Below are 27,322 nucleotides of genomic sequence, written 5' to 3' on the forward strand. Positions count from 1 at the left end.
GGGGGGCTCTGTCCTGTCTAAGAAGGCTCTGTCTGGGGCCCACATGCTGTGAGAGGCTACACCAAAGACTCCAATTATCCAAAAACGCTCATTGTACCAACTTAACCCAATTAAGTACATATGGTTAAGCACATATCCTATCAGACTTAGTGTTAACGACCCAAACTGAAAAAACTATTAACTGTACCCGTGTGAAAAACACACAATAACTTAAAAGGTCATATCTGGCATTCTCGCTCTACAATATTGTGATGGTGACAGAAGAGAGTTCTGTCCAGCCGTTGCTAGGTAGACTTTGGGGGCATCTTTAATCCAGGAATATACCACATTATAAATACATCATTGTAAATACATCATTATAAACATGCCATTAACAAATCAATGTTTACACCGTGAAAACAAACAGAAACTCAAATGGAAACCCTTTACTGTGTGGGGAGAATTATTTCTGTTTCTTATGAGAGTGAGTCAGGTCCATAGACTTTCATACAGCACAAACACAAAGGGGAATTGAGTTCTGCCTGTAAACAGAACAGGGGAGAGGTGCTGTTCTAATCCTCATATTACAAGTGGTCATTGTGTAAGCTTACTCAGTGTTCCCCACTGCAACACGGGGTTTTCCTTACAAACTAAGCAGCTACAACATGAGAAGCCAAAACTAAAACACTGCCAACGTGTTGACTTGTCTGTAGTGATAACACTATTGTTTAGCAGCTGCAAACAATCATGTGCATATTGAGTCCTTTATGACTGATGGTCAGAAACAACAGCCTGACACACTGAACAGGAATAACTGAGTAATATTGACTTTAATATTTATAGTGGTTTTATGTGTGAGTCATAAGGACATTTGAAAAAGAAACCTGTTCTGGGTACATGAGTTACACTTTTGCTCAGCAAACTAGATTTGAGCGCTCACTCATATGTCCATTCCAAATGCTCTTTTCTATAACATAACATAAAAACTAAACATTACATGAACAATTTTATTCCATTTTACGATCCTATTATTTTGTACATGCACATTACATACAAGTGAGAAACAAACATCCTGTGACATTTTATTGAAAAAAAATTGTAATACAAAAATAGTATAAATATTCCATGTATTGTACATTTAAAAAGTCAAAGTCCTTCACAGTTTAGGGGTATTGTAGTAGTAGTGCATTGCTGATCAGGTACCGTGGCTACCTGCAGCTGCTCCCGCCGTTGCCCCGGCAACCGTGCAGCTCCATCACCAGGCTCCGGATCTCCTCCCTCTTCCTCCACACCTGTTGCCGTGGAAACCAGCGCTCCAAACGCAGGGGGAGGTCAAAGTGCACCACTGGGTTCTGGAGAAAGTCAGTGAGCCAACCAGAGGTTTGGAATAAGGTGTGATGTCATACATGGGACAGGCAGTTATCATTTCAGATCAAACGTTTTAGACAGTGTAGTGGAGACAGAAAAGTGCCCATGAAATGGATGGTTGATGTCAGCTCTTTGTTAAGCGTGGGAGGTTACAGGGGGAGGGCCGTACCTGCAGAAAGCTCTCCACGTACTGCAGGAGGTAGAGGCCACAGTCGCTGCTGTTGTCCTGTACAGGGACTGTACAGTGGGAAGCCTTCATACTGTCTACAGTGAAGTCTCTGCGTGTTCCTCTACGCACCTCCCACTCTACATGTAGGTAACTGGAGAGGACAGACGGGAGAGATTGAAACTAGTGTACACACACATATATGAACCACACACACAAAACAATGCAAGCGCGACAGACACACACACAGAGAGTACTCACTCCCGCAAGAGCTTATAGATGCTCTCATGGTAAGAGATCTTCAGGGAGTCCATGATGAGAATGCAGGGTCTACAGAGAGAAGACAACCCTGTGATATTACACACACTGTTATAGATGGAGGAAGTACAGCCAATTCATTCACAGTTAATGCACTCACTTCTTAATGATGGTCTCCCTCTGACAACCATCTTGGGTACACGCCTTCAAAATTGGGATAATGTCATTTAGAATGTTGCACACATGCTCAAAACATTAATATTTTTGTAATTTTGGTTTTGTTTTACAAAATAGGGTGATATTTACTGGTGGGTTGTGGGTCCTCAATGTAGGTTTCCCACTGTCTCCCCCTGTTCCAACTGAAGTACGTACGTACACACACACACACCTTTTAAATCAGCAGCAAATGTTTAGTTCCATTGATTTTGTTCTGTGGTGTTATGGCTAAATGTGCATGCTCTGTTTCTCAGTGCTTCTTGGCTGGGTATGGAGGACACGCTAGACCTGAAATACAGCCACCGGGCCAACCAAATAATTCCATCTGCAATTACACACATGCATGAACATGCACACATAACACACATCACATCCAGGTATAACTAGAACACCCCCTAACCATCAGTTTTTTTAAGAGAGACCTCATTTTCAGAGGTCTTCAGTTGTATACAACATAAGCCCTAACATAGGGTTTTAAAGGGTAGTTAGGGACTGACATCGCAGCCTAAAAAGCCCCCTAGCTGCCTTCCAACAATATTGAGGAAAAATAAAAACGATCTAACCCAACGTTAATTTGATCATTAAAGTTAAACGAAGCGTGTGAACGCAACCCGGGTTGATTAGGAACACTATTACAGGGCCCTGGTGAGAGAAGTGAGATTCTGCCAAGGTAAATATCACAAACACACAATGCATCGGCGCTGTCCAACGCACCTGCTCCGTTCTGCAGTTTGGGGTTGCTGGCCTCTGGAGAAGGCCCAGTTGAAGCCTGGGGCTGGCATTTCCTCTTCCTCCCGTTGGCCTCCACTCCAGCTGGGCCAGACCACTCCTCATGCTGGGCCTGCTCCAGGCCAGGGAAACAGATCACCACAAGGTACCAGTGGGCTCTGGGGAATCAGACACAAGGGAATGTGCAATGTATCATGTATGTGGCTATATGAGGACTGTTCAATGTGTATGATAAGGGTAATGTATACATTATGTACAGTGTGTAACATACAGTGTCTATTTTGTATACAGCAGTACTGTGTGTCTAAGACAATCTGGGACATTACAGTTCATCGTATCCTATCCTAGGTGAGAAAGCGTAATGGACTGGGGATACAGAGATCTGTGTTACCGCATCTACATTCTCATCTAGACATATAGATGGATTTGATCATGGAAATACAGAGCAACAGGCAGCATGTGTTGTTTCAATGTGTAAAGAGAGAAACCAGTCAGTCTAGTGGAGTAAATGGCATTCACAAGACACTATAGGGAACTGCTGTGTCCCCTGTCCTAGCCTGGCTGTGGCCCCTGTCCTAGCCTGGCTATGTCCCCTGTCCTAGCCTGGCTGTGTCCCCTGTCCTAGCCTGGCTGTGGCCCCTGTCCTAGCCTGGCTGTGGCCCCTGTCCTGGCCTGATTCTCTTGTATAGGAACATACTGGAACATACTGTGTCAGAATATAAATCTGTATCTGGAGCGTAGCCCATTTTCCAGCTACACGTCAGTCGGGAGGTATTGTCACTGATGCTTTTTTATTGAAAACCCATTAAGATATGTAAAATAGGTCTGCAGTTGAATATAATAATATATGCCATTTAGCAGACACTGATATCCAAAGTGACTTAGTGTCATGCCTGCAGACATTTTCCCTATGGGTGGAATTGAACCTACAGCACTTGGCATTGCAAGAGCCACCCTCCACGGACTGAGCCAGGGTTCTAAATCATTGTGCCGGGGACAGAAGACCGTGTTGACAAAGGTACAGTATGTAGACTAAAACCCTTCTACTGTGGTCCTAAAGTGAAGTGGGGAGTCGAGGGAATGGGGAACGCTGTGCAGCACTTCATCCAGACCGTCATCATTCCACAGACATATGAATGAAGGTACGCACATCCGGCCCCGTCAGGCGTGACAGAGGCTGTTTCAACACCAGTGCAGCCTTGAGACTAGTACACACACCCACAGACAGACAGACAGACTACAGCTCAGGCCACATCCATTCATCTCCACTATGCTGGAGCCCTGCCTTGCCTGGACACTGCCTCCGCTCCAGTTTAATGTCCCTGTTTTCATGTCTCCTTGTCAGAGCCATGACAGCTAGAGGGAAGGATGAAGAAAAGAGCACTGTTTTCCCCAATCAATGGAGTGTGGTGTGATGTCGTGACATGTAGTGTACAACAGAGTAGTGTAGAGTAGAGCAGTGTAGAGTAGTGTAGTGTACAGTAGTGTAGTGTAGTGTACAGTAGCATAGTATAGTGTAGTATAGAGTAGTGTACAGTAGAGTAGAGCAGTGTAGAGTAATGTAGTGTAGCATAGTATAGTGTAGGGAAAGGCAGTGTAGTGCAGGGCAGGGCAGTGTAGTATAGTGTAGGGTTGTATAGTATAGGGTAGAGTAGAGTATTCTGTAGAGTAGAAGTATTCTGTTCTGCTTTGCGAGGTCGACAGAAATGATGTCGTTATTGGTCCAAGTCTTGGCTCTACCCTCTCTGTGTGTGTGTGTGTGTGTGTGCGAGAGAGAGTGTGTGTGAGTGCATGCGTGTCTATGATTCCCACTCACTTGTGATTGACCGGCACAAACAGGTAGTCCTTGTTGAAGATGTCAACATGGCGGGTCCACGTCCTCACCCTCTGGTGTCTCCTGTCCCTGGCCCTGAGAGGAAGGGGAGGGGACACACTTCACAGCAACGCATACTACTCCTTCCATCACAATCCAGGAAGAATATCTCTTAACAATACTCTTAACAAGAGTAAAATGCTCCTTAACTTCTGTCAATACCATCATTAACATTGTTAGCATGTGACTAAGCCACCAGCCTACGTAGAGCGCGCCACCAGGAGCCTAAGGCCAAACATGAGCCCCCCGCAGGGCGCCATGTGACGAGCGGCCGAGCCGCCCACTAAGCCGTTAAAAGACGCTGAGTGCTGATCTCCTTACGGGATGGCAGCCTCCTCCTCCAGGGACGTGTCCCGGCGGGTCAGCTGCTTGTAGAAGAAGCTGCTGAAGACATGACATCTCTCTGCCAGGGGCCCCGGGGCCCGCTCCAGGAGAAGATACCTGAGGGGACAGGAAGATGCTGAGGTTTTGCTGTACTGTCACATGCTGTGTGGCTGAGCTAAACTAAGGGGACATGGCTGATTTCCATATATGTTAAATGAAGCTAATGTTAGGGTTTGGTTATGATAATGGTCAGTTTTAGCCTGTCAAAGGGATGCTGGTCAGAAAAGTCCCCTTAGTCCTGCTTCATTGTACTTAGTTGTGGTTTGAACCAATCAGCATTCAGGATTAGATCCACCCGTTGTATAATCACAGGTTACACATCTGCCAGGTGGCTAAGATGTTCACATGACAGGAGAAGATCATTGGTCCACAGGCAGATCACTAGAACTCACTTAAGGTAGAAGTCGATGATGACATCATTGAGGAACTGGCCACTGTCCAGACAGTCTAGGTCCTCTGTTGTCACGGTGATTCCTCCTTTAGAAGGGAGTGGTGGGTACTGGATCAACCTGATGATGAAGAGATCCAATAGTTGATGTGTAAACAACAACAACTAATACTAACAGGTAGTATATTATACATTGAAAACCATCCATAACAATAAACTGGTGAGCAGCAAGATATATTGCCCTCACCTGGTGGGCAGCAAGATATACTGCCTTCACCTGGTGGGCAGCAAGATATACTGCCTTCACCTGGTGGGCAGCAAGATATACTGCCCTCACCTGGTGGGCAGCAAGATATACTGCCCTCACTTGGTGGGCAGCAAGATATACTGCCCTCACTTGGTGGGCAGCAAGATATACTGCCTTCACCTGGTGGGCAGCAAGATATACTGCCTTCACCTGGTGGGCAGCAAGATATACTGCCCTCACTTGGTGGGCAGCAAGATATACTGCCCTCACTTGGTGGGCAGCAAGATATACTGCCTTCACCTGGTGGGCAGCAAGATATACTGCCTTCACCTGGTGGGCAGCAAGATTTACTGCCCTCACCTGGTGGGCAGCAAGATATACTGCCCTCACTTGGTGGGCAGCAAGATATACTGCCCTCACTTGGTGGGCAGCAAGATATACTGCCTTCACCTGGTGGGCAGCAAGATATACTGCCCTCACCTGGTGGGCAGCAAGATATACTGCCCTCACTTGGTGGGCAGCAAGATATACTGCCCTCACTTGGTGGGCAGCAAGATATACTGCCCTCACCTGGTGGGCAGCAAGATATACTGCCCTCACCTGGTGGGCAGCAAGATATACTGCCCTCACCTGGTGGGCAGCAAGATATACTGCCCTCACCTGGTGGGCAGCAAGTAATACTGCCCTCACCTGGTGGGCAGCAGGCCCTTGAGTCTGGAGTAAGGCTCTCTGCTTCTGTGGTTCCCTCTGGTCCGACTGGGGCTCCCCTGATCGGAACAAGAACAGAACAGAAAAACATTACAGAATCACCAGCCAGAAGTCATCACCCCAGTCAAACACCTCAGAATCTACAGATTCATCTGACTGCATGGGGGATTGTCCTCCAATGTATTTTGGACAAGGGGAACAGGTGATCAAATTCAACGTTTTGGTGAGTGATGAGAATGAGGGGGATGGAGATGATAAAGTCAAGGTCTGCTCTGATGATGAACAGCAGAGAGGAAGAGGATGACGCCACTCACTGTGTGTGTGTTGGCCAGACATGCTGCAGACCTGCCAACCCTGTCCAACTTTTTAGAGTACCAGACGCCTTGGCAAATTGGAGATTCAACTCGCGCGCATAGCACTCGCAGAATTGGGGGTTTCTTTCACCCGCACGAGCGCTGTGTGTGAGTCTGATCGCAATTATAGAATTGTACCAAATCAAGTCTATAAAAAGGTTGGTATACTTTCTTCACAGCATTGCATTTACACATATGGTAAAAGTCACTAACCAGATCTAATTAGAAAGAAAAGGGCCTTTATTCTTGGAGTGTTTTTATTTTATTAAACAAGTAATAACAAGTTATTTGTTTAGGTACAAAATGTACAAATGTCCTATCAACGATAAAACATTTGTATCTATAACGTTTTTCTTAGCACATGCACCCAAGTTTAGTCACTATAGTATAGGAACGCTTGTCACCTCTCAAACAGGGCAATGACTAGGGCCAGCTCACAAGTAGTGGCTTTTTAGACACGGTTCCTAATCAACACTAAAAGCAAAATCATTTTGAAAATATTAAAACAAAAACAAATGATGGCATCGACACAGACCGCAAACTGGCTACACAAAGCTTGACTAGGCTACCGCAAAGAGAATCTGAACGCGGTTCTCTAGTCCGCTTGCCCATTATATTTCTTTGCAGCACATACATCATTTCAGATTTTCGATATTTATAAACTAAAAAAAATAAAAAACGTTCCCAAAGTAAACTGCCTATTTCTCAGGACCAGATGCTAGAATATGCATATAATTGACAGCCTAGGATAGAAAACACTCTAGTTTCCAAAACTGTCAAAATATTGTCTGTGAGTATAACAGAACTGATATTGCAGGTGAAAGCCTAAGAAAAATCCAATCACGAAGTGACTCATGTTTTGAAACCATTGTGTTCCTATGCACCCCTATTGGCCACTGAAAGGGATATGAACTAGATTCCCTTTTCTACGTATTCCCTAAGGTGTCTAGAGCATTGTGAAGTAGTTTCGCGCCTTTATGTTGAAGAATGAGCGTAAACGACTACATTGCGTAAGTGGCCAGCTGAGGGCTCTCAGAGTGATTCTTGCGTAAAAGACAGAGGTAGTCATTTTCCCTCTCACTCCTACTGAAAACCCGATTGTCCCAGTTTCTATTTTTTATTTTTTTTATTTCACCTTTATTTAACCAGGTAGGCTAGTTGAGAACACCTTTATTTAACCAGGTAGGCTAGTTGAGAACACCTTTATTTAACCAGGTAGGCTAGTTGAGAACACCTTTATTTAACCAGGTAGGCTAGTTGAGAACAAGTTCTCATTTGCAACTGCGACCTGGCCAAGATAAAGCATAGCAGTGTGAGCATACAACAAAGAGTTACACATGGAGTAAACAATTAACAAGTCAATAACACAGTAGAAAACAAAGGGGGGGTCTATATACAATGTGTGCAAAAGGCATGAGGAGGTAGGCAAATAATTACAATTTTGCAGATTAACACTGGAGTGATAAAAGATCAGATGGTCATGTACAGGTAGAGATATTGGTGTGCAGAAGAGCAGAAAAGTAAATAAATAAAAACAGTATGGGGATGAGGTAGGTGAAAAGGGTGGGCTATTTACCAATAGACTATGTACAGCTGCAGCAATCGGTTAGCTGCTCAGATAGCTGATGTTTGAAGTTGGTGAGGGAGATAAAAGTCTCCAACTTCAGCGATTTTTGCAATTCGTTCCAGTCACAGGCAGCAGAGTACTGGAACGAAAGGCGGCCAAATGAGGTGTTGGCTTTAGGGATGATCAGTGAGATACACCTGCTGGAGCGCGTGCTACGGATGGGTGTTGCCATCGTGACCAGTGAGCTGAGATAAGGCGGAGCTTTACCTAGCATAGACTTGTAGATGACCTGGAGCCAGTGGGTCTGGCGACGAATATGTAGCGAGGGCCAGCCGACTAGAGCATACAAGTCGCAGTGGTGGGTGGTATAAGGTGCTTTAGTGACAAAACGGATGGCACTGTGATAGACTGCATCCAGTTTGCTGAGTAGAGTGTTGGAAGCCATTTTGTAGATGACATCGCCGAAGTCTAGGATCGGTAGGATAGTCAGTTTTACTAGGGTAAGCTTGGCGGCTTGAGTGAAGGAGGCTTTGTTGCGGAATAGAAAGCCGACTCTTGATTTGATTTTCGATTGGAGATGTTTGATATGAGTCTGGAAGGAGAGTTTGCAGTCTAGCCAGACACCTAGGTACTTATAGACGTCCACATATTCTAGGTCGGAACCATCCAGGGTGGTGATGCTAGTCGGGCATGCAGGTGCAGGCAGCGACCGGTTGAAAAGCATGCATTTGGTTTTACTAGCGTTTAAGAGCAGTTGGAGGCCACAGAAGGAGTGTTGTATGGCATTGAAGCTTGTTTGGAGGTTAGATAGCACAGTGTCCAAAGACGGGCCGAAGGTATATAGAATGGTGTCGTCTGCGTAGAGGTGGATCAGGGAATCGCCCGCAGCAAGAGCAACATCATTGATATACACAGAGAAAAGAGTCGGCCCGAGAATTGAACCCTGTGGCACCCCCATAGAGACTGCCAGAGGACCGGACAGCATGCCCTCCGATTTGACACACTGAACTCTGTCTGCAAAGTAATTGGTGAACCAGGCAAGGCAGTCATCCGAAAAACCGAGGCTACTGAGTCTGCCGATAAGAATATGGTGATTGACAGAGTCGAAAGCCTTGGCAAGGTCGATGAAGACGGCTGCACAGTACTGTCTTTTATCGATGGCGGTTATGATGTCGTTTAGTACCTTGAGTGTGGCTGAGGTGCACCCATGACCGGCTCGGAAACCAGATTGCACAGCGGAGAAGGTACGGTGGGATTCGAGATGGTCAGTGACCTGTTTGTTGACTTGGCTTTCGAAGACCTTAGATAGGCAGGGCAGGATGGATATAGGTCTGTAACAGTTTGGGTCCAGGGTGTCTCCCCCTTTGAAGAGGGGGATGACTGCGGCAGCTTTCCAATCCTTGGGGATCTCAGACGAGATGAAAGAGAGGTTGAACAGGCTGGTAATAGGGGTTGCGACAATGGTGGCAGATAGTTTCAGAAATAGAGGGTCCAGATTGTCAGTTGATATATTATCGAATAGATATTTGAAAAACACCTTGAGGATTGATTATAAAAAACGTTTGCCATGTTTCTGTCGATATTATGGATATCATTTGACATTTTTTTCGCCGTTGTCGTGACCGGAATTGGGTATAAAAATAATCTTTATGGAACAAAAGGAACATTTGCTGTCTAACTGGGAGTCTCGTCAGTGAAAACATCCGAAGATCATCAAAAGGTAAACGGTTAATTTGATTGCTTTTCTGATTTTCGTGACCAAGCTTCCTGCTGCTAGCTGGACATAATGCTATGCTAGGCTATCGATAAACTTACACAAACGCTTTGGCTGTAAAGCATAATTTCAAAATCTGAGATGACAGGGTGATTAACAAAAGGCTAATCTGTGTTTCACTATATTTCACTTGTGATTTCATGAATATGAATATTTTCTAGTAATATTTTTTGACCGTTGCGCTATGCTAATTAGTGTAGTTGATGACAATTCTCCCGGATCCGGGATGGGTAGTTCCAAGAGGTCACAATCGCACAAATGCAACCAGTTATTTTTCGTATTTGCATTTAATTTCTTTCACTAGCAAATGCGAGTGAACTGCTGGCACTTTAGAGCCAACTGAATGTCCATCTTGTGTTCGCTAACGTTAGCTTGAACCTGCTGTTATGTTGAGCACCCAGACCTCACAGTAGATTGAATAACACAGACATTATTATAACAGGTTTATCAATTTATACCTCGGAGGCTGAGCCTGCATCTTAAGGCAGAGGGATGGAGAGTTGGGGGGGACAGGGGACGAAAGAGCACAGAGTTACATACACACTGTCACACATATAGACACACAGACAGACATATTCACACAGTCAGTTCTGAGCTCCTGAGTGACTATACTGACCTTTGCTGTCCCCAGGCCGGGGTCTGCCACCAGGCTCTGCCCCAGCAGGGTGAGGAGGTGGGCGTCCTGGGGACAGCTGTGTATCAGTGCCAGGCCGTCGGCCCAGGACAGGGGACTCTTCAGGTCGTAGGAGCGGCCCTGACGGAAGGCCTCTACATCCAGCATGGAGGCTAGCAGAGCAGCCTGCAGATCACCCAGCTGTTCTCTTAGGACCAGGAGGAGGAATGGACAGGCCTGACCTATATATCCACAATAGGAGAGAACACACACATTAACACACGGACAGATGCACACACAGAGACACACACTGTTCCACACGTTGGCAGGTGATTACTTTTTCCTCTAGAAAGTGTGGTTGAGTCATGGCGGTGTGCTGCGTTGTGATCCGCCCACTAATACTCAGTAACTGGCCCACATTAAGGACAACGTACCACTTCTACACTTCCTTGTCTTTCTTTAGGTTTTGGAGGCAGAATCTTGAGAAGTTTGTTTTCCTGTTGACCTTCACAGCTTGATTGAACCTTTAACTCAATTAATCCACCTCTGGATCGGATGGAACACCAGTCCCAATTTATCCCGCCTCATGCATCAAATTCTCTGCATCTGGTGAAAATATGTTGACCCACTATTCATATGACTATAGATTTATTTATCCTCCATTTAACCAGGGAAGTCACATTGAGATTGACATCTCTTTTTCAAGGCTGCTCTTTTAAAGCTAACATGGACTCTCAAGTCTCAACTAACATTGTAATGAATTTCTCTGTCTTCGTTCTCCCAGTTGATAGAGTAGTCTTACCAGGCAGTGTAACGGGGTGGAGGGCTGAGAGCTCTGTCTGTACCAGGTTGGCCTGAGCCTCAGACACCCAGAGGAAGAGCAGGGAGGGGGCCGCTCGGCCGGGACAACCCTGGAAGAGTCTCCCGTTTTGGGCTAGACCCCCGTCCCACACCGCGTACCCTCTGAGCTGGGACGCCACCAGGCTCACCGACACCCCCTCCTCCTCCTCGGATGACACCCTGGAATCTGTTGGAGAAGGGGGGGGGGGGTAATAATTCTGTTTTGATCATACTGGATATCTGATGACAGGGAAGTCTTTTTTGATAGATTATTTCTATCATTTATTTAAAGGTCTTCTACAGTATTTTGGAGAAGGCAGAAAGATTGTCTAATACACTGACTATCGGGGGTTAAGAATCCAAGACCCTGGAGTTACTAGCACCATGCTCTCACTAACTGACCACCTCCTGCTCAACATAAGCGTCTTAGGACACTAGTAAGATCCACAGATGCACCCGGAGTCAAGTGGGGTGAAAAGGTCGTGCAGACCAGTATGGCCTACCGTCGCCAAACGTAAATAGAACCCTAAGCTGAGCTTCTTAACCCTAACCCAGTCCAGAGAAAAACAGGTACGTGTGTAGAGGTGTGTGTGTGTGTTCAGGTGCAAGTGTGTGTATGGGGGCACGTGTGTGTGACCCTCACAGGGTCACAGACAGTTGACCAGGGTCGTTACATGCTCACCGACAGTAAACAACAGGGTCAGCGATGGGACAATAACAAGCGTAACCGTAATGAGATTTATATAAAGGATTAAAGATGGGTTATCTAAGGGAACGTCAGGCTGGAATTAAATCATTACACATAATTAATATCACAAACTGGGTGGGTCGAGCCCTGAATGCTGATTGGCTGACAGCCGTGCTATATTTCACCATATACCACGAGGATAACAAAACATTTATTTTTACAGCTTTAATTACATTGGAACCAGTATATAATAGCAATAAGACACCTCAGGGGGTTGTGGTATATGGCCGATATACCACGGCTAAGGGCTGTATACAGGCACTCCGCTTTGTGGCGTGTTTAAGAACAGCACTTAGCCGGGGGATACAGTTGTTTTGGCCATATACCACACCCCCTCGGGCCTTCTTGCTTAAATATAGAATAGGCTGATCTGATCCTTCTACATGTATATAATACCTGTAAATCGTTAACTACAGGTTTTTTGCATTGTACTGGCCAACTACCTTTCCTTGCTGGACAATGGATTTCAGCACTACACTTTCAGAACAGAAGTGTGTTTGCCAGTCTGACTTCACAAGCCTGGTTCCAGATCTGATTGTGCTCTTGCCAACTCATTTGCTTATTGTCAAGCCAAACATGTTTAGCATGACAATGAGGGCCAAGGAGTTGGCACGATGGCACAAACAGACTGCCACTCATCTGCCCGCTGCCCTCCTCATCTGAATACCTTGACCCAAGTCTCATGAGGCCGCAGTCTATGACGGCAGCAGGAAGAGGGTGGCTCAGGGAGGCTATGGAGCCCATCTGATCCCCCTGGGGAAGGGAAGGACCCTGCATGTGTTGCAGTAAAGACTAAAACACACAGTGACTTCACCCTCTGAGGCTTTTTGAGAGCTTTTTATCATCTTTCCCCATCTGATCATTAGACTAGGTCATACTCCACCACACATACACACACCACACACACAGCTGCAAGCTGTCAGTGATTACCTTTCAGCGGTAGAGTGATGCCATCATCTGTTACCTACAAAAAGAGGAGGGAGATGAAATATATTAGCAGGAGGAAAATGCTGACATGTTGTCATTACGGTATGTAATAAGAGGGAGGATGAATAAAATAGCTAATTAGAGAAGAGGTAAAGGAGGAGAAGAGATTGAAGACAGGTGGAGGGATATTATAAAGCATCCTGTTGGGTTTATATACTAAGGAGGGTAGACTGACCCCTCATCCTGATGCTCAGTCTTGACCAACCTTTAGAACCTTATTCCCCTAGCCCAGACCAGATGCACTTGTGTAGATCTGAAAGGATTGAATAGGTAGTCACGTTGGACATATTTAACATGGTTGCTATGGAAACAATACCAATCATAACAGAATAATACATATTCTGTTTAAAAGGGTCGTCAACAAAAAAAGATCTAGTTCAACAACAGAAGGAACGTTTCCAGACATGACAAAAGCAGATAAATAAATAAATTAGGCAATGGGGACTTTCCTGTTGTTTTGCTGACCTCACAATGGAAAACAACAACAGTTTGACACAGTAATCTATTGACCACAAGGCAACTGCTCCGGACTCACTGACCACGGTTTAATTCACCCCGGGACTCTGTCATTAGCACCACACTATTTCTTAATTGCTTGTTAAAGGATTTTTATGGCCCTTGAATAGACTTGATGGGAGTTTGGAGAACACCTGGTGAGTTATGGTCTTGAGTTGCTTATCATGTTATTGTTCCAGTAAGAGACTGGCATGTGGGTGTTTGAGACTGCCAGTGAAGGTTGTGTTCCAAGTGTTCAAAGTAGCGACACATATTTGATCTTCTATTTTATTACAGCTCTCTCCATCCGTCCCATCAGTGTAATATGTACGTTTTGTGAGGACTGGCCCATTAAGACGTTGGACAACACATGTCCTTTATTAAAATATAAACCAGGAACAAAAACTAGTGATGGGCCAATCACATTAAGGGGGAAGCTATCTGGAAGAGAGCATGGAAAGAAAGAGAGAAAGAAAGAAAGAAAGAAAGAAAGAAAGAAAGAAAGAAGCTGGGCAAATATTGATGTGAAATCAGGACAGTGAGGAAAGAACCTGGTTGGCTTCAACTGAGACACACATTTGGAACGCACAGGTATTATGCTCAGCTAATTTTGAATGTGGAGCACAAGCACGCGCCTATGTGTACACAAAGATAGAGTGACCTACACACACACACCACTAGCCAAAGTGTCTTACCACCAGGTTTCCATTGGCCTGCGCTCGGACCACCCCAGCGTGCAGTGTAGAGAAGGACAGTTCCATGATAGGAGGCAGTGGCTGTGTGCTGCCAGGTTGGTGCTCCGATACGCTCTGTGACCCCGTGACCTTCTCTCCAACCACAGCCTGCCAATCACAACACAGAGGCACCGGCACACATGGAAATAATGCACAATATTGCATAAAACACCTTATATTTACCTCAACTGCTTAAATAGATTTCTTCCCAGGCATGAAATAAAGCCTTTCCAAGAAGCAAATGCTTTAAATCGACAAAGATTTCCTAGAATGTTTTCAATTGGTGATGTCTTGTCTTTTAGGTGCAACAAGTTACAGTGGGTGGAGTTTAAGGTGGAGGCCCTTTAGCTAGGTCCCTCCAGCTACAGTAAAAGAAGAGACACTGCACTGAGCAACACAGAAATCCTAGAACAGAGATGGGAAGCTCTATTCAAGATGCTCTACAGCATCTCGAAACACAATAACAAACATGTTGGATCTTAACCAGAGTCGCCTGCTTCTTCTAAAACATCCACTGGGGAGGCTTTCTACTACTAATATCTCACAGCACCAGACTGGTTTCTTTTATTACTTACACATTCCCAATCCCCACTGTCTGCTAGCTAGCTAAACCTCTACATGTGTTACAGACAGGCAGTTAGCTGACAAGAGCTGGCAAACCTCACCTCAGTCGTGATACAGGCTACAATGTTGTCTTCTCCAAGTCTGACCTCTCAATCCAAGTCTGAAATAGCTGGCTTCTCTGAGTACTGCATATAAAAATGTCCGTCTTGATTTGTTTGCTTGATTTGATGCTCTCTGACTGTCAAAGGCTCTAATATTTTTCAAACCAGACAATATGTTATTTGTCCAGGCAACCATGGAATTAGAACCATTTCATTAGAATTCTACTCACTTAAAGGGAATAGGCCTCCGACATGTGATGATGTACCATGATCATTAGAGACACATGCCGCCCCCCCCCCTACCTGTTTGGGTACATGTTCCTCTGGGGTGGGTTGGCCTTGCCTGGGGCTCTGTTGTGGGGTCTTCAGCCTGGGGCACTCTTCTTCATCATCCATGTCCTCCTCATCCTCACTGGAAAGCACAACTGACACACAGAGACACTCGACTTAGTATGGTGATTATACACTGTCGTTAAACAAACAAGGGGAACTGATAATATTACAGGCCAGTGGTCTGTTGCAGCAGCTGGGTGTAAAAACATTGGGCTTAAATGATAAGCGGAAGATAGTTACACCCAGAATATACTAGCCTTCCTTTCAAAATGAGGGAAGAGAGAGGAGAGAGACACCAGTCTGTAGGTGAGGGGATTGTACTGTATATAGTAAGGTGCCTACACACACTGAGGCCGGTACATACCAAGGCTGGGGTTGGTGGGCCCAGGGTAATAGGCTTGCCAGGGAGTCATCTGGAGTGTGACGCTCAGCGCTGAGCTAGCCAGAACTGGAGCACCTTGTCCTGCTGTACCACCCATAACTGTTGTATCTATGTATCTATGGTGCCACCTACTGGGACTGGCACATTGAAGTGACACTGACACCGTTAGTTAGTGCGTCAATGGGGTGGCTTCACGAAGGAGCTGCTGGCACACTGACTGTCACTGAAGTTGAGAGCAGAAGCTCCTTCCGTGCTCTACCGCCGACTGAGACTGTCACTTTCAAGTCGGTGTGTTAATGAGGGTGTCAGTTGCTGGCACACTAACAGTCAGTGAAGGACTTAAGAGGATTGGAGTGGTATCTATTTGTACTCAAGATGACTACTTTGATGAATGATTAGCTAACACACTGTAGGGAGGATGAGCATTGCAATGGGCCATTATCACGATTTTTAAAGCCCCCAAGCAGTCTTTGTAATTTTATTTGTAAATCACTGTATGTTTATTTAAGGAAAATAACTCCAACATATATTTTTTTATCATTTACACTGAGTATACCAAACATCAGGAACTGAGTGCATTTCCCTGAGCCTCCTTTTGCCCTTGAAACACTCTCTGATCATGTGGGCATTAGGAAACAAATGTGAAGATATTTACATAGACTTCCCTGATTGGCTGATAGGAGGGCCTAGAGCCCATCCCCTTTCCCAGATGAACAGTCATTGGTCTATTATAATCAGATCACATTGTGATGTCATGTGATGGCCAAAAGTTCCATCCCACCTGAACAAGCTGAAATTCAAAGCATTGTTTTCTAACATCTCTTACACAAAAAGGGCATTATCATAATTTCAGTGATAGTGTGAAAATAGCATCATTTAAAAAAAAGAATAATCACGTTTTTAACTGCACCTCCTCTTTTAATATATCACATTGATTATGATGAAGTACGCAATATTAGCCTACATCCTGTTGTTCACCAATACCTTTGACATAAATACAGATTAGCCTACATTGTACAGGTCCTGACATAGGATCACGGACCTAGCTGGAGATGGCTGTTAGCTGCTCACACAAAGTCAATGGGTTCATTTAAAGGGGGACTAGAAGCTCCTGGTAGCAGCGGAAGGACCCAGAGTCGGAGGGGGAGGTGGAGGGGGGAAGGGGATTGGGTCAGTGTGGGTCAAGTGCCAGTAGACAGACACAGGACTAATGGGCTTTATAGAGAGCTTTGGCTATAATCTGGGTGACTACTTGTCTCCCCCCCTCCCCCCTCCTCCCCATAACCCTGGTGTTGCAGTGCCATGCTCTACCAACTGATCCACACGGGACCTACATATTCCTCTCCGTCTCGTCTCGTGTCTCTCTCTCTCTCTCTCTCTCTCTCTCTCTCTCTCCGTGCCTCCTCCTCTCTCTCTCTCTCTCTCTCTCTCTCTCTCTCTCTCCCCCTGCCTCCTCCTCCTCCCTCCCTCTCTCTCTCTCTCTCTCTCTCTCCCTGCCTCCTCTCTCTCCCCCTGCCTCCTCCTCCTCCCCTCTCTCTCTCTCTCTCTCTCTCTCTCCCTGCCTGCCTGCCTCCTCTCTCTCTCTCTCCCTGCCTGCCTGCCTGCCTGTCTCCTCTCTCTCTCTCTCGCTCCCTGCCTGCCTGCCTGCCTGCCTCCTCTCTCTCTCCCTCCCTGCCTGCCTCCTCGCTCTCCTCCACCATGCATGGTAAATTAACACAGAGGGACAAAGGGGACTGAGAATAACCAAGTCTGCTATGGCCTTTTCCTTGTCAGCACTTTGAGTGTACGTGAAGACACACACACATCTTCAAACACACACACACACACATATTCAAACACACACACACCTCAAAAAAAGTGAGCCACCCCTCTGCGGTGGAGCCAGGCATTAATCTCTCAGCACCGCTGACAGCTGATGGTTTCCCAGGCCCGCCTCTGGCTACACATCTCTGACCACAAAGAGCTTGTAAAGCTGTAACTAGGACCCATTAGGAGAAGAGAGAACAAATGCAGACCAGATGAGGATCCTCATCGGATGTTGTGTCCTCATCATTCCCCTGGTGATGCCCCAGCCCCATGTTAACAAAAATATATCTTAATGGCAAATATTGCCTGTACCGAAAATTACAAACCCAAGCTTGAGTTTCCTCTCTCTTCCAACCGCTTCTTGGCTCCCCAGCTCCCCATGTCGTCATCATTATGAAGGCTCCTGTACTCGTTACTACCTAATCACTGTGGATTTGAAGGTCCAAGACTCCACTAGAGAGAGGAAGCCCATGGGTCTCTGCTAGAACAGGTCCTCGCTAAGGACGCAGCTCACCACTGATCCAATCAGTGGCTATGGGCGTGGCTTAGCTGCATAGAAGTTAAGGTTAGTGTTGGTTATAGGGGTGGAGCTTAGGTCCTTCTAGAGGACCCATTCTAATGCCACGGTGGTGGTGCACCATGCCAACAGAGGGAGTTTCCCTGTAAAATTGCTTACAGTGTGTCAGTATGTGCTCTGGGTCGTGAGTAAATTCAGAGTGTTTCGCTCTCGGGAGCGTTCAGAGTGTACGCTGGACACTCTGGCCGAGGAGAAAGGTTGATCTGAGCGATCTGTAGCTGGCTAGCTACTTCCAGAGATAAATGAGAGAACACCTCACTCTGACCATTTTACTCGCCCTAGCAGAGCTGGTTAGGCTGTTTTCATGTTATCTAGAGCTTTGGTGACTAACTGTGATTCTGGCAACAATTTAGTTATGTTTTTTTGCCAACGTTTATGACACCGGTAATATTCAACAGGTGTTGCGCATTTGTAAATTCATCCGTTTTTAATCTGCTCTAGCCAGAGTGAATTTACAAACGGACCCTTAGTCTCCCTCGCCTCCAGTCTGGTTTGCATAGCCACAAAGTCAGATTCCACAGCCACATTCTGCCTTGCAAATGACCTCATTACTTTCTTAGAGACACCACACACTTTGATAAAAGATATTGCTTCTTCTTCTGCAAATGTTGATCAGTACAATAAAATAATATGTTCTAACAGTTGCCAATAAAATAAGTCCTAAATGGAAAGGATTGCTTATCATCTGTAGCCCCATAATATCAGCTACAACAAGCTCAATGCACACAATCCTGTTGAATATTATGCATTCACCTGTATTGTGAATAGACCTAGGCTACATCTTGATTCACCCGGTTTATCAATGCAGATTTAACATTCAAATAAATTACCATTATGTTGTTTGGTACTTAGATGAGTAAAAACTAAGTCCAGCTGATTGAATAACAGTAGCTGAGTTTATCTGTCTGGATCAAGTGCCATTCTGGGAATTTGTCTAATACGCCTTCTTTCTGTTGTTGTTGTGGTATTGTTTTAGTATCGAGTATCGTGATACTAGCCAGTCTGTTATGTAATGGCCCTGAACCCCACTAAGACATACAGCTGAAACCGCTTCCTCGCCTGTTCATGCATTGGTGTCGGATGATATTCTATACTGACTCCACTGGGTGAGGAGGGCATTTTGCTTCATTTATAATGTTGGTTCAGCGTAACAACACTCATATTACAGAGTAGTATGTGACATCATACCGCCAGTCTATGCGTGATATGGTATGTTCTGATCAATATGCTATGAAGGGTTCAACAGTGGGTCAACTTACTAGGTTCTGTGGAAGTGGGCTTGGGCCTCCTCAGCCTGAGATGGAGGGAGAGACACTTGGTTGGAGGCCTCCTCTCTCTGTCTGTGAGGTTAGCCCGGAGGGGAGGCCTGCTCTCTCTGTCTGTGAGGTTAGCCCGGAGGGGAGGCCTGCTCTCTCTGTCTCTGAGGTTAGCCTGGAGGGGAGGCCTGCTAAAGGAAAACCGCTTCTCCTGTGTGGCCTGGGTCACTGAAGCCACAGCGGCGAGGGGGTGTCTTGGGGACCCTGTGGATGCACCTCTGGCCCCTGACATCAAGGGGCGGTCGGCAGAGTCATCACTATCTGGGCTCTGGCTTCGGTGGCCTGCTGGGATAGGGACACTTCCCCTGGGGCCCGTCCCTGGTGAACCACTAGTCCTCTTGATCTGGTTCTGCAGTGATCCTGAACTTCCCTTCCCCTCCTTCTGAAAGCACACCAGGTAGGACTATTAGTCACAGGGGTTATCCTAAACGAAAACATATGAGCCTGCAAATGCACCTACACTAACCAGTTAGTTCTCATATAGTTCGCTACAGTTTGTTTTCAACGGCCACACTTTACAAGACTATACTATTCTATCGACCAAGCTACCCTGGGGTGTTATCATGTTGCAAGATATGGAGCTACCAGCTCAGCTGAATCAGGACTATCTGTATAAGGTCGAAGTTAAGCAACTTGGCTGTTCACTGTTGTCATTTCACTGTGAGGAATAGACCTAGCAACACTGAGTTAGCCAACACTAACAATGCTTGAAAAAGCTAGCCAACGCTCAACCTAGCTAGCTAACAAGTATGGTTACGACCAATAACTATGTACCAGACTAGTAAGTATAAGCAATTGTTTTCCACTAGACATATATGTATGTGAGTCCTGAGGCCAGTCAACTGTATATGTCCCAAACGGCATCCTATTAACTATAGTGCACTATCTAGGGAAGAGGTTACCACTTGAGACACAGCTATAGTCCTACCTCTGTGTTTTGTGGAGGAGATCCATTCATCCCAGAGTCACGTCTCCTCCATGTTGAGTCTCCCGGGGAGACAGAGAGCCTGTCGTCCGTCTTTGAGGAACTGTCCACCTCTCTTTCTGGAGATGGTTCTGATGCAGAATCATGCTCCGACTCCACTGGGCTGCATCTCACAGACATTTGGGAATCTCCTGAGGAAGATGTAAAACAGAAAAGGAATAATAAAATATATGCCGTTTAGCAGACACTTTTATCCAAAGTGACTTTGATAAACGTTTTGGTATGGGTGGCCCCAGCGGGAACCTAAACAACGAAACACAACAGTTCCATTTTGACCCTTGTTGAAGAGACAGTAGCCTGCTTGCCTACATGTATGACATGACAGCGATAGCCACAGAAGTTGGCTAAAGCACACAGCTAAATGTTGCGTCTCCTGAACGAGAAAGAGTTCAAAGAAAAGCAGTCTGAAAGAGATTGTTTACTGCATTTTTAACAAGGCCATAAAGTTAAGCATTTGTTTACCCAACCAGGAAAATGGTCAGGCTTGCCAACACAATATAGAAGAAGAGGGAAACGCAGGGGGGGGGTTGTTAGACACAGCAACACCTGCTAAATGTTAACCCCACTGCTCATGCTTCAAGAGGGCCACCATTGTTCCTGTTCCCAATAAAGCTAAGGTAACTGCACTCACTTCCGTCATCATGAAGAGCTTTGAGAGACTAGTGAAGGATCAGATCACCTCCACCCTACCGGACACCCTAGACCCACTCCAATTTGCTTACCGCCCCAACAGGTCCACAGACGACGCAATCGCAATCACACTGCCCACTGCCCTAACCCATCTGGACAAGAGGAATACCTATTCATCGAATACAGCTCAGCATTTAACACCATAGTACCCTCCAAACTTGTCATTAAGCTCGAGACCCTGGGTCTCGACCCCGCCCTGTGTAACTGCATCGTGGACTTTCTGACGGGCCACCCCCAGGTTGTGAGGGTAGGAAACAACATTGCCACCCCGCTGATCCTCAACACTGGGGCCCCACAAGGGTGCGTTCTCAGCCCTCTCCTGCACTCCCTGTTCACCCATGACTGGGTGGCCATGCTCACCTCCAACTCAATCATCAAGTTTGCAGAAAACACTACAGTGGTAGGCTTGATTACCAACAACGACGAGAAGGCCTTGGGAGGAGGTGAGGGCCCTCGGAGTGTGGTGTCAGGAAAATAACCTCACACTCAACGTCAACAAAACTAAGGAGATGATCGTGGACTTCAGTAAACAGCAGAGGGAGCAGCCCCCTATCCACATCGACGGGACAGTAGTGGAGAAGGTGGAAAGTTTTAAGTTCCTCGGCGTACAAATACATTTGGCTTGTCACTAACTTCTACAGATGCATAATCGAGACCATCCTATCGGGCTGTATCACCGCCTGGTACGGCAACTGCTCCGCCCACAACCGTAAGGCTCTCCAGAGGGTAGTGTGAGGACTGCACGACGCATCACCGGGGGCAAACTATCTGCCCTCCAGGACACCTACACCACCCGATGTCACAGGAAGGCCAAAATGATCATTAAAGACAACAACCACCCGAGCCACTGCCTGTTCACCCCAATATCATCCAGAAGGCGAGGTCAGTACAGGTGCATCAAAGTTGGGACCGAGAGACTGAAAAACAGCTTCTATCTCAAGGCCATCAGACTGTTAAACAGCCATCACTAACATTGAGTGGCTGCTGCCAACATACTGACTCAAATCAGTATGTTGGATGTAATAAATGTATCACTAGTCTCTTTAAACAATGCCACTTTATATAATGTTTACATACCCTACATTACTCATCTCATATGTATATACTGTACACTATACCATCTACTGCATCTTACCTATGCCGTTCACCCATCGCTCATCCATATATTTATATGTATATACTGTACACTATACCATCTACTGCATCTTGCCTATGCCGTACGACCATCGCTCATCCATATATTTATATGTATATACTGTACACTATACCATCTACTGCATCTTGCCTATGCCGTACGACCATCGCTCATCCATATATTTATATGTACATATTCTTATTCATTCCTTTACACTTGCGTGTATAAGGTAGATGTGAAATTGTTAGAGAACTTGTTAGATACTACTGCATTGTCGGAACTAGAAGCACAATCATTTCGCTACACTCACATTAACATCTGCTAACCATGTGTATGTAACCATTAACATCTGCTAACCATGTGTATGTGACCATTAACATCTGCTAACCATGTGTATGTAACCATTAACATCTGCTAACCATGTGTATGTAACCATTAACATCTGCTAACCATGTGTATGTAACCATTAACATCTGCTAACCATGTGTATGTAACCATTAACATCTGCTAACCATGTGTATGTAACCATTAACACCTGCTAACCATGTGTATGTAACCATTAACATCTGCTAACCATGTGTATGTAACCATTAACATCTGCTAACCATGTGTATGTAACCATTAACATCTGCTAACCATGTGTATGTGACCATTAACATCTGCTAACCATGTGTATGTAACCAATAACATCTGCTAACCATGTGTATGTGACCATTAACATCTGCTAACCATGTGTATGTAACCATTAACATCTGCTAACCATGTGTAAGTGACCATTAACATCTGCTAACCATGTGTATATAACCATTAACATCTGCTAACCATGTGTATGTAACCATTAACATCTGCTAACCATGTGTATGTGACCAAAAACATTTGATTTGAAACTGCAACAAAACACTTAACGAGGAAAACTCCTGATTACACAAGTATGTTTGACCCTTAATTGGTTAAGCCTATGTAGATATAAGCGGCCTCCAACTGCTGTGGATCTACAGCCTAGACTGAGCACCGAGATTTAAGAAAAATGTTTTTAGACAAATAATACATTTTCACAAAAATAGCGTAGCATCCACAAGTGTAGATTTTCTTCATCAGGCCTCCCTAAGCTGAGCACATTGTCTAGGAATTGTTTTGGACTGTGTGTGAAAGATTGAACGGTAAGCTAGGATTTCACCCCAATGAACTCTCTCTCTCTGTGTGGTGTGTGTGTGACACTGACCACTGAACTCTGCACGGCACATCTTGAGCAGTGGCGACACACACCAAGTCTCTTGATTCTTGTCCCGGCACAGTGTGTCTGATGCCCTCTTAGGGCGCCATCTAGTGGAGGACAACGGTACAATCAGTTCAAATGATTCAAAGCATAGATTTCTATGGTTGGTGTCACTTCTAGTTCTGACAGATTGACCAGAACAAGTGTGAACCGAACAAGCAGAATCAGATGTCAATTCACATTTAAAAAATCAACTACGTTCTAATTCCTAGACTTAAAGTTATCCGTTTTTCAGTTATCAATCTATTATATTGTAATTTTATTTGACATGTATCCATATCGACTTACAGGAGCAATTAGGGTTAAGTGCCTTGCTCAAGGGCACATTGGCAGATTTTTCACGTAGTCAGCTTTGGGATTCGAAACAGCAACCTTTCAGTTACTGGTCCAACGCTCTTAACCTCTAGGCTACATGCCGCCCTGATGACATACCCATTTTTGAAGCAGGGAGGAGAGGCTGCTGGGAGTCTTTGTCCAGCTTTGTGTGTTGATGATGATGTCACAGGGCTTAATTGGATGTGAGGTGTTCTGGATGGTGGATGATGTTCTGGGGTCTGAGCTGGTCTCAGAAAGCCTGTTGACTGGCTGGAGGTCCATTTGTCTAATTGGCCTGGTCCAAGATGCCCTTCACAGACATCCCTCAGAACTAGCCAGTTAGGAGTGCTGCAAACAAGCAAACAATGATCAAAGTCTCAGCAAAGTCTATCTAACATCTCAGGAACTACATCAATACCATATACAGTTGAAGTCAGAAGTTTACATACACTTAGGTTGGAGTCATTAAAACTCATTTTTCAACCACTCCACACATTTCTTGTTAAAAAACTATAGTTTTGGCAAGTTGGTAAGAACATCTAATTCGCGACCGGGAGGTCCGTGGGGTGACGCACAGTTGGCCTAGCGTCGTCCGGGTTAGGGAGGGGTTGGCCGGTAGGGATATCCTTGTCTCATCGCGCACCAGCGACTCCTGTGGCGGGCCGGGCGCAGTGCGCGCTAACCAAGGTTGCCAAGTGCACAGTGTTTCCTCCGACACATTGGTGCGGCTGGCTTCCGGGTTGGATGGCCCTGTGTTAAGAAGCAGTGCGGCCTGGTTGGGTTGTGTATCGGAGGACGCATGACTTTCAACCTTCGTCTCTCCCGAGCCAAGATAGTAGCTACTAAACAATTGGACACCACGAAATTGGGGAGAAAACGGGGTAAAAAAATATATTAAAAAATAAGCTCTGGTCCAGTGTGTCACGTCACTTATTGATGCTGTTCATTAATCTCAGCAGCATGAACGCTATGGACCAGAGCCATGTACAGATCATGTCTATACATACCTCTGTTTCCCTGCTCTGGGGATGTGTCCATTCAGAGAACCAACCTGTTCAGGCCTTTTTCCATTTGAAGAGCCATTGCACCAGCTTGTCTGAAATGACACACAGTGTTGTTTCAGCATAACTATTAACCCATAGGCTACATAGTACATTGGCCTACAGCTTTTAAAGTGTCTTGAGAGTGATCGGTTTAAATTAGAGAAGAGTCTTGGGTTGGGTCGCAAATGGCACCCTATTCCAGAGGAGGCTGGTAGGAGGCACTATGGGAGGATGGGCTCCTTGCAATGGCTGGAATGGAATTAATAGAACGGAGTCAAATGTGGTTTTCAAATGTTTGATACCGTTCCATTAATTCCATTCCAGCCATTAAAATGAGCCCATCCTCCTATCGCTCCTCCCACCAGCCTTCTCTGCCATTGTCCCAGTTGTGCACTAGCCAACCTGTGGGTTTTGGTCCAAAGTAGTGCATTGATTATATAAGAAATAGGGTGCCATTTCAAAATCAAATCAAATTTTATTCGTCACATGCGCCGAATACAACAGGTGTAGTAGACCTTACAGTGAAATGCTTACTTACAAGCCCCTAACCAACAATGCAGTTTAAAAATAAGAAATATGAATAAGAAATAAAAAGGAACAAGTAATCAAAGAGCAGCAATAAAATAACAATAGTGAGACTATATACAGGGGGTACCGGTACAGAGTCAATGTGCGGGGGCACCGGTTGGTCAAGGTAATTGAAGTAATATGTACATGTAGGTAGAGTTATTTGGGCGGCACTTTGGGAGGTTTCATTAGCATGACTTATATAGTATTTTATTAGGAACACCTAATATTGAGTTGCACCCTCTTTTGCCCTCAGTACAGCCTCAATTCGTTGAGGCATGGACTCTACAAGGTGTCATATGTGTTCCACAGGGATGCTGGCCCGTGTTGACTCCACAGCTGGGTCAAGTTGGCTGGATGTCCTTTGGGTGGTGGACCATTCTTGATACACACGGGAAACTGTTGAGCGTGAAAAACCCAGCAGCGGTGCAGTTCGACACTCAAACCAGTGCACCTGGCATCTAGTACCATACCCCATTCAAAGACACTTAAATCTTCTGTCTTGCCCATTCACCCTCTGAATGGCACACACACAATCCATGTCATAATTGTCTCAAGGCTTAAAAATCATTATTTAACCCGTCTCATCTCTTTCATCTACACTGAAGTGGATTTAACAAGTGACATCAATAAGGTATTACAGCTTTCAACTGGATTCACACAGTCAGTCTGTCATGGAAAGAGCAAGTGTTCTTAATGTTTTGGACACCCAGTGTATACCTTCTAGCTATGCCGATCTCACTTATCACCATGAGCAAATATAAGCACAACATTCATTCACAAATAATAAGTCACCGTGTGAAAATGCAGTTCATTGGGGCAATGTCCACTTCAAATGGAAATGATAAGGGATACCTCGAATGGGCTGGAGGTATCCCGGAGACGTGAGAGAGGGGACTGCATGTGCATGTTGTCAGCTTCTGATGGCTGTTTTCTCTTGGGGATTTTGAAGGGAACTGCCATCTGAAATGAATAATTACTGTATTACGGAGTTGCCACTTAACGCTGACCTGCTTGTAGCTAACTATGTTGTAGCTCTGGTCCAGGCCGTTAGTGCGTATCCGTCCACTAACGTTACTAGACCAGAACTAGCTATTTTCCAACACCTCCTAATCGAGTTAACAACAATGCACAGGTTATGTTCAGAAAGATGTGACACAGTTAGCTAGCTACCTGTAATATGAAAAGCCTTGTTAGCCAACATAGCTAACAAGCCAACTTACTTAACTGTCAAGGGTGCTGAATCAGACGGAAAGATGGCTAACGAACGAAAACAAGAAGCATTGTAAAGACGCCATTAGGTTGTCATTTGCAACCAATTAAATGTTATCATATTGGCTAGCAAGCAAGGGATGACTGCTTCTAGTAAAAGGCTACATCAATCTAGCAGCAAGAAGCCATCAACAACAGAGGCGCCTCTAGCGTTAACAGGAAATTGTTGAAAGCATATTTACGCGCAACCTGTTCGCACTCTTAAAGCGCAAAACAGGTCTGGTCGGTGTATTACTAGACCTAAAATTGGTGTGTCATGTGTAGGCAAAGGCAATTAAGCCACAAAATCATTATTTATGGACCCGCTCTGGTGATACATAAGAGGTTTATGAATTGCAAATGTGTACAATGCACGATCAAATACAGTAGTAGTGGGATGGCGTAATGCTACGGTTGCGCAGTGCAAGACTTCCGTATCTAGCTATCTACTGTAAATAACGTTACAACAAATAGCTTTCAATTACATTTAGTAACTACTAGACAATTTAGCATCTAGAATGTGTTGTATACGAAAGGCTAAGAAGAAATTGATA

General features: G+C 45.3%; 1 protein-coding gene across 4 annotated transcripts; it reads right to left on the reverse strand.

The window, feature by feature from the left end:
- Positions 1 to 281: 281 nt before the first annotated feature.
- On the reverse strand, positions 282 to 26,960 carry LOC109890470 (sentrin-specific protease 7). Of its 4 annotated transcripts, none has more exons than XM_031792905.1 (22): positions 26,741 to 26,960; positions 26,373 to 26,480; positions 24,915 to 25,003; positions 24,025 to 24,255; positions 23,539 to 23,639; positions 20,435 to 20,622; positions 19,450 to 19,885; positions 15,396 to 15,517; positions 14,389 to 14,535; positions 13,142 to 13,175; positions 11,426 to 11,650; positions 10,627 to 10,865; positions 6,299 to 6,375; positions 5,366 to 5,482; positions 4,911 to 5,030; positions 4,533 to 4,625; positions 2,702 to 2,874; positions 2,078 to 2,130; positions 1,932 to 1,975; positions 1,775 to 1,843; positions 1,517 to 1,667; positions 282 to 1,331 (listed from the first exon to the last, which is right to left on the reverse strand). In XM_031792905.1, exons 2-22 carry the CDS (start codon positions 26,478 to 26,480, stop codon positions 1,188 to 1,190), a joined length of 2,961 nt encoding a protein of 986 aa, XP_031648765.1. In that variant the 5' UTR covers positions 26,741 to 26,960; the 3' UTR covers positions 282 to 1,187. The 4 variants fall into 4 exon arrangements, 3 of the variants coding, with proteins under 3 accessions (XP_031648765.1, XP_031648764.1, XP_031648763.1); XM_031792904.1 differs by having other exon boundaries at positions 19,450 to 19,888; positions 26,746 to 26,953; XM_031792903.1 differs by having other exon boundaries at positions 19,450 to 19,888; positions 26,741 to 26,953.
- Between the last annotated feature and the right edge of the window lie 362 nt (positions 26,961 to 27,322).

Source organism: Oncorhynchus kisutch, linkage group LG16 (genome assembly GCF_002021735.2).
Source record: "Oncorhynchus kisutch isolate 150728-3 linkage group LG16, Okis_V2, whole genome shotgun sequence".
Taxonomy (NCBI): domain Eukaryota; kingdom Metazoa; phylum Chordata; class Actinopteri; order Salmoniformes; family Salmonidae; genus Oncorhynchus; species Oncorhynchus kisutch.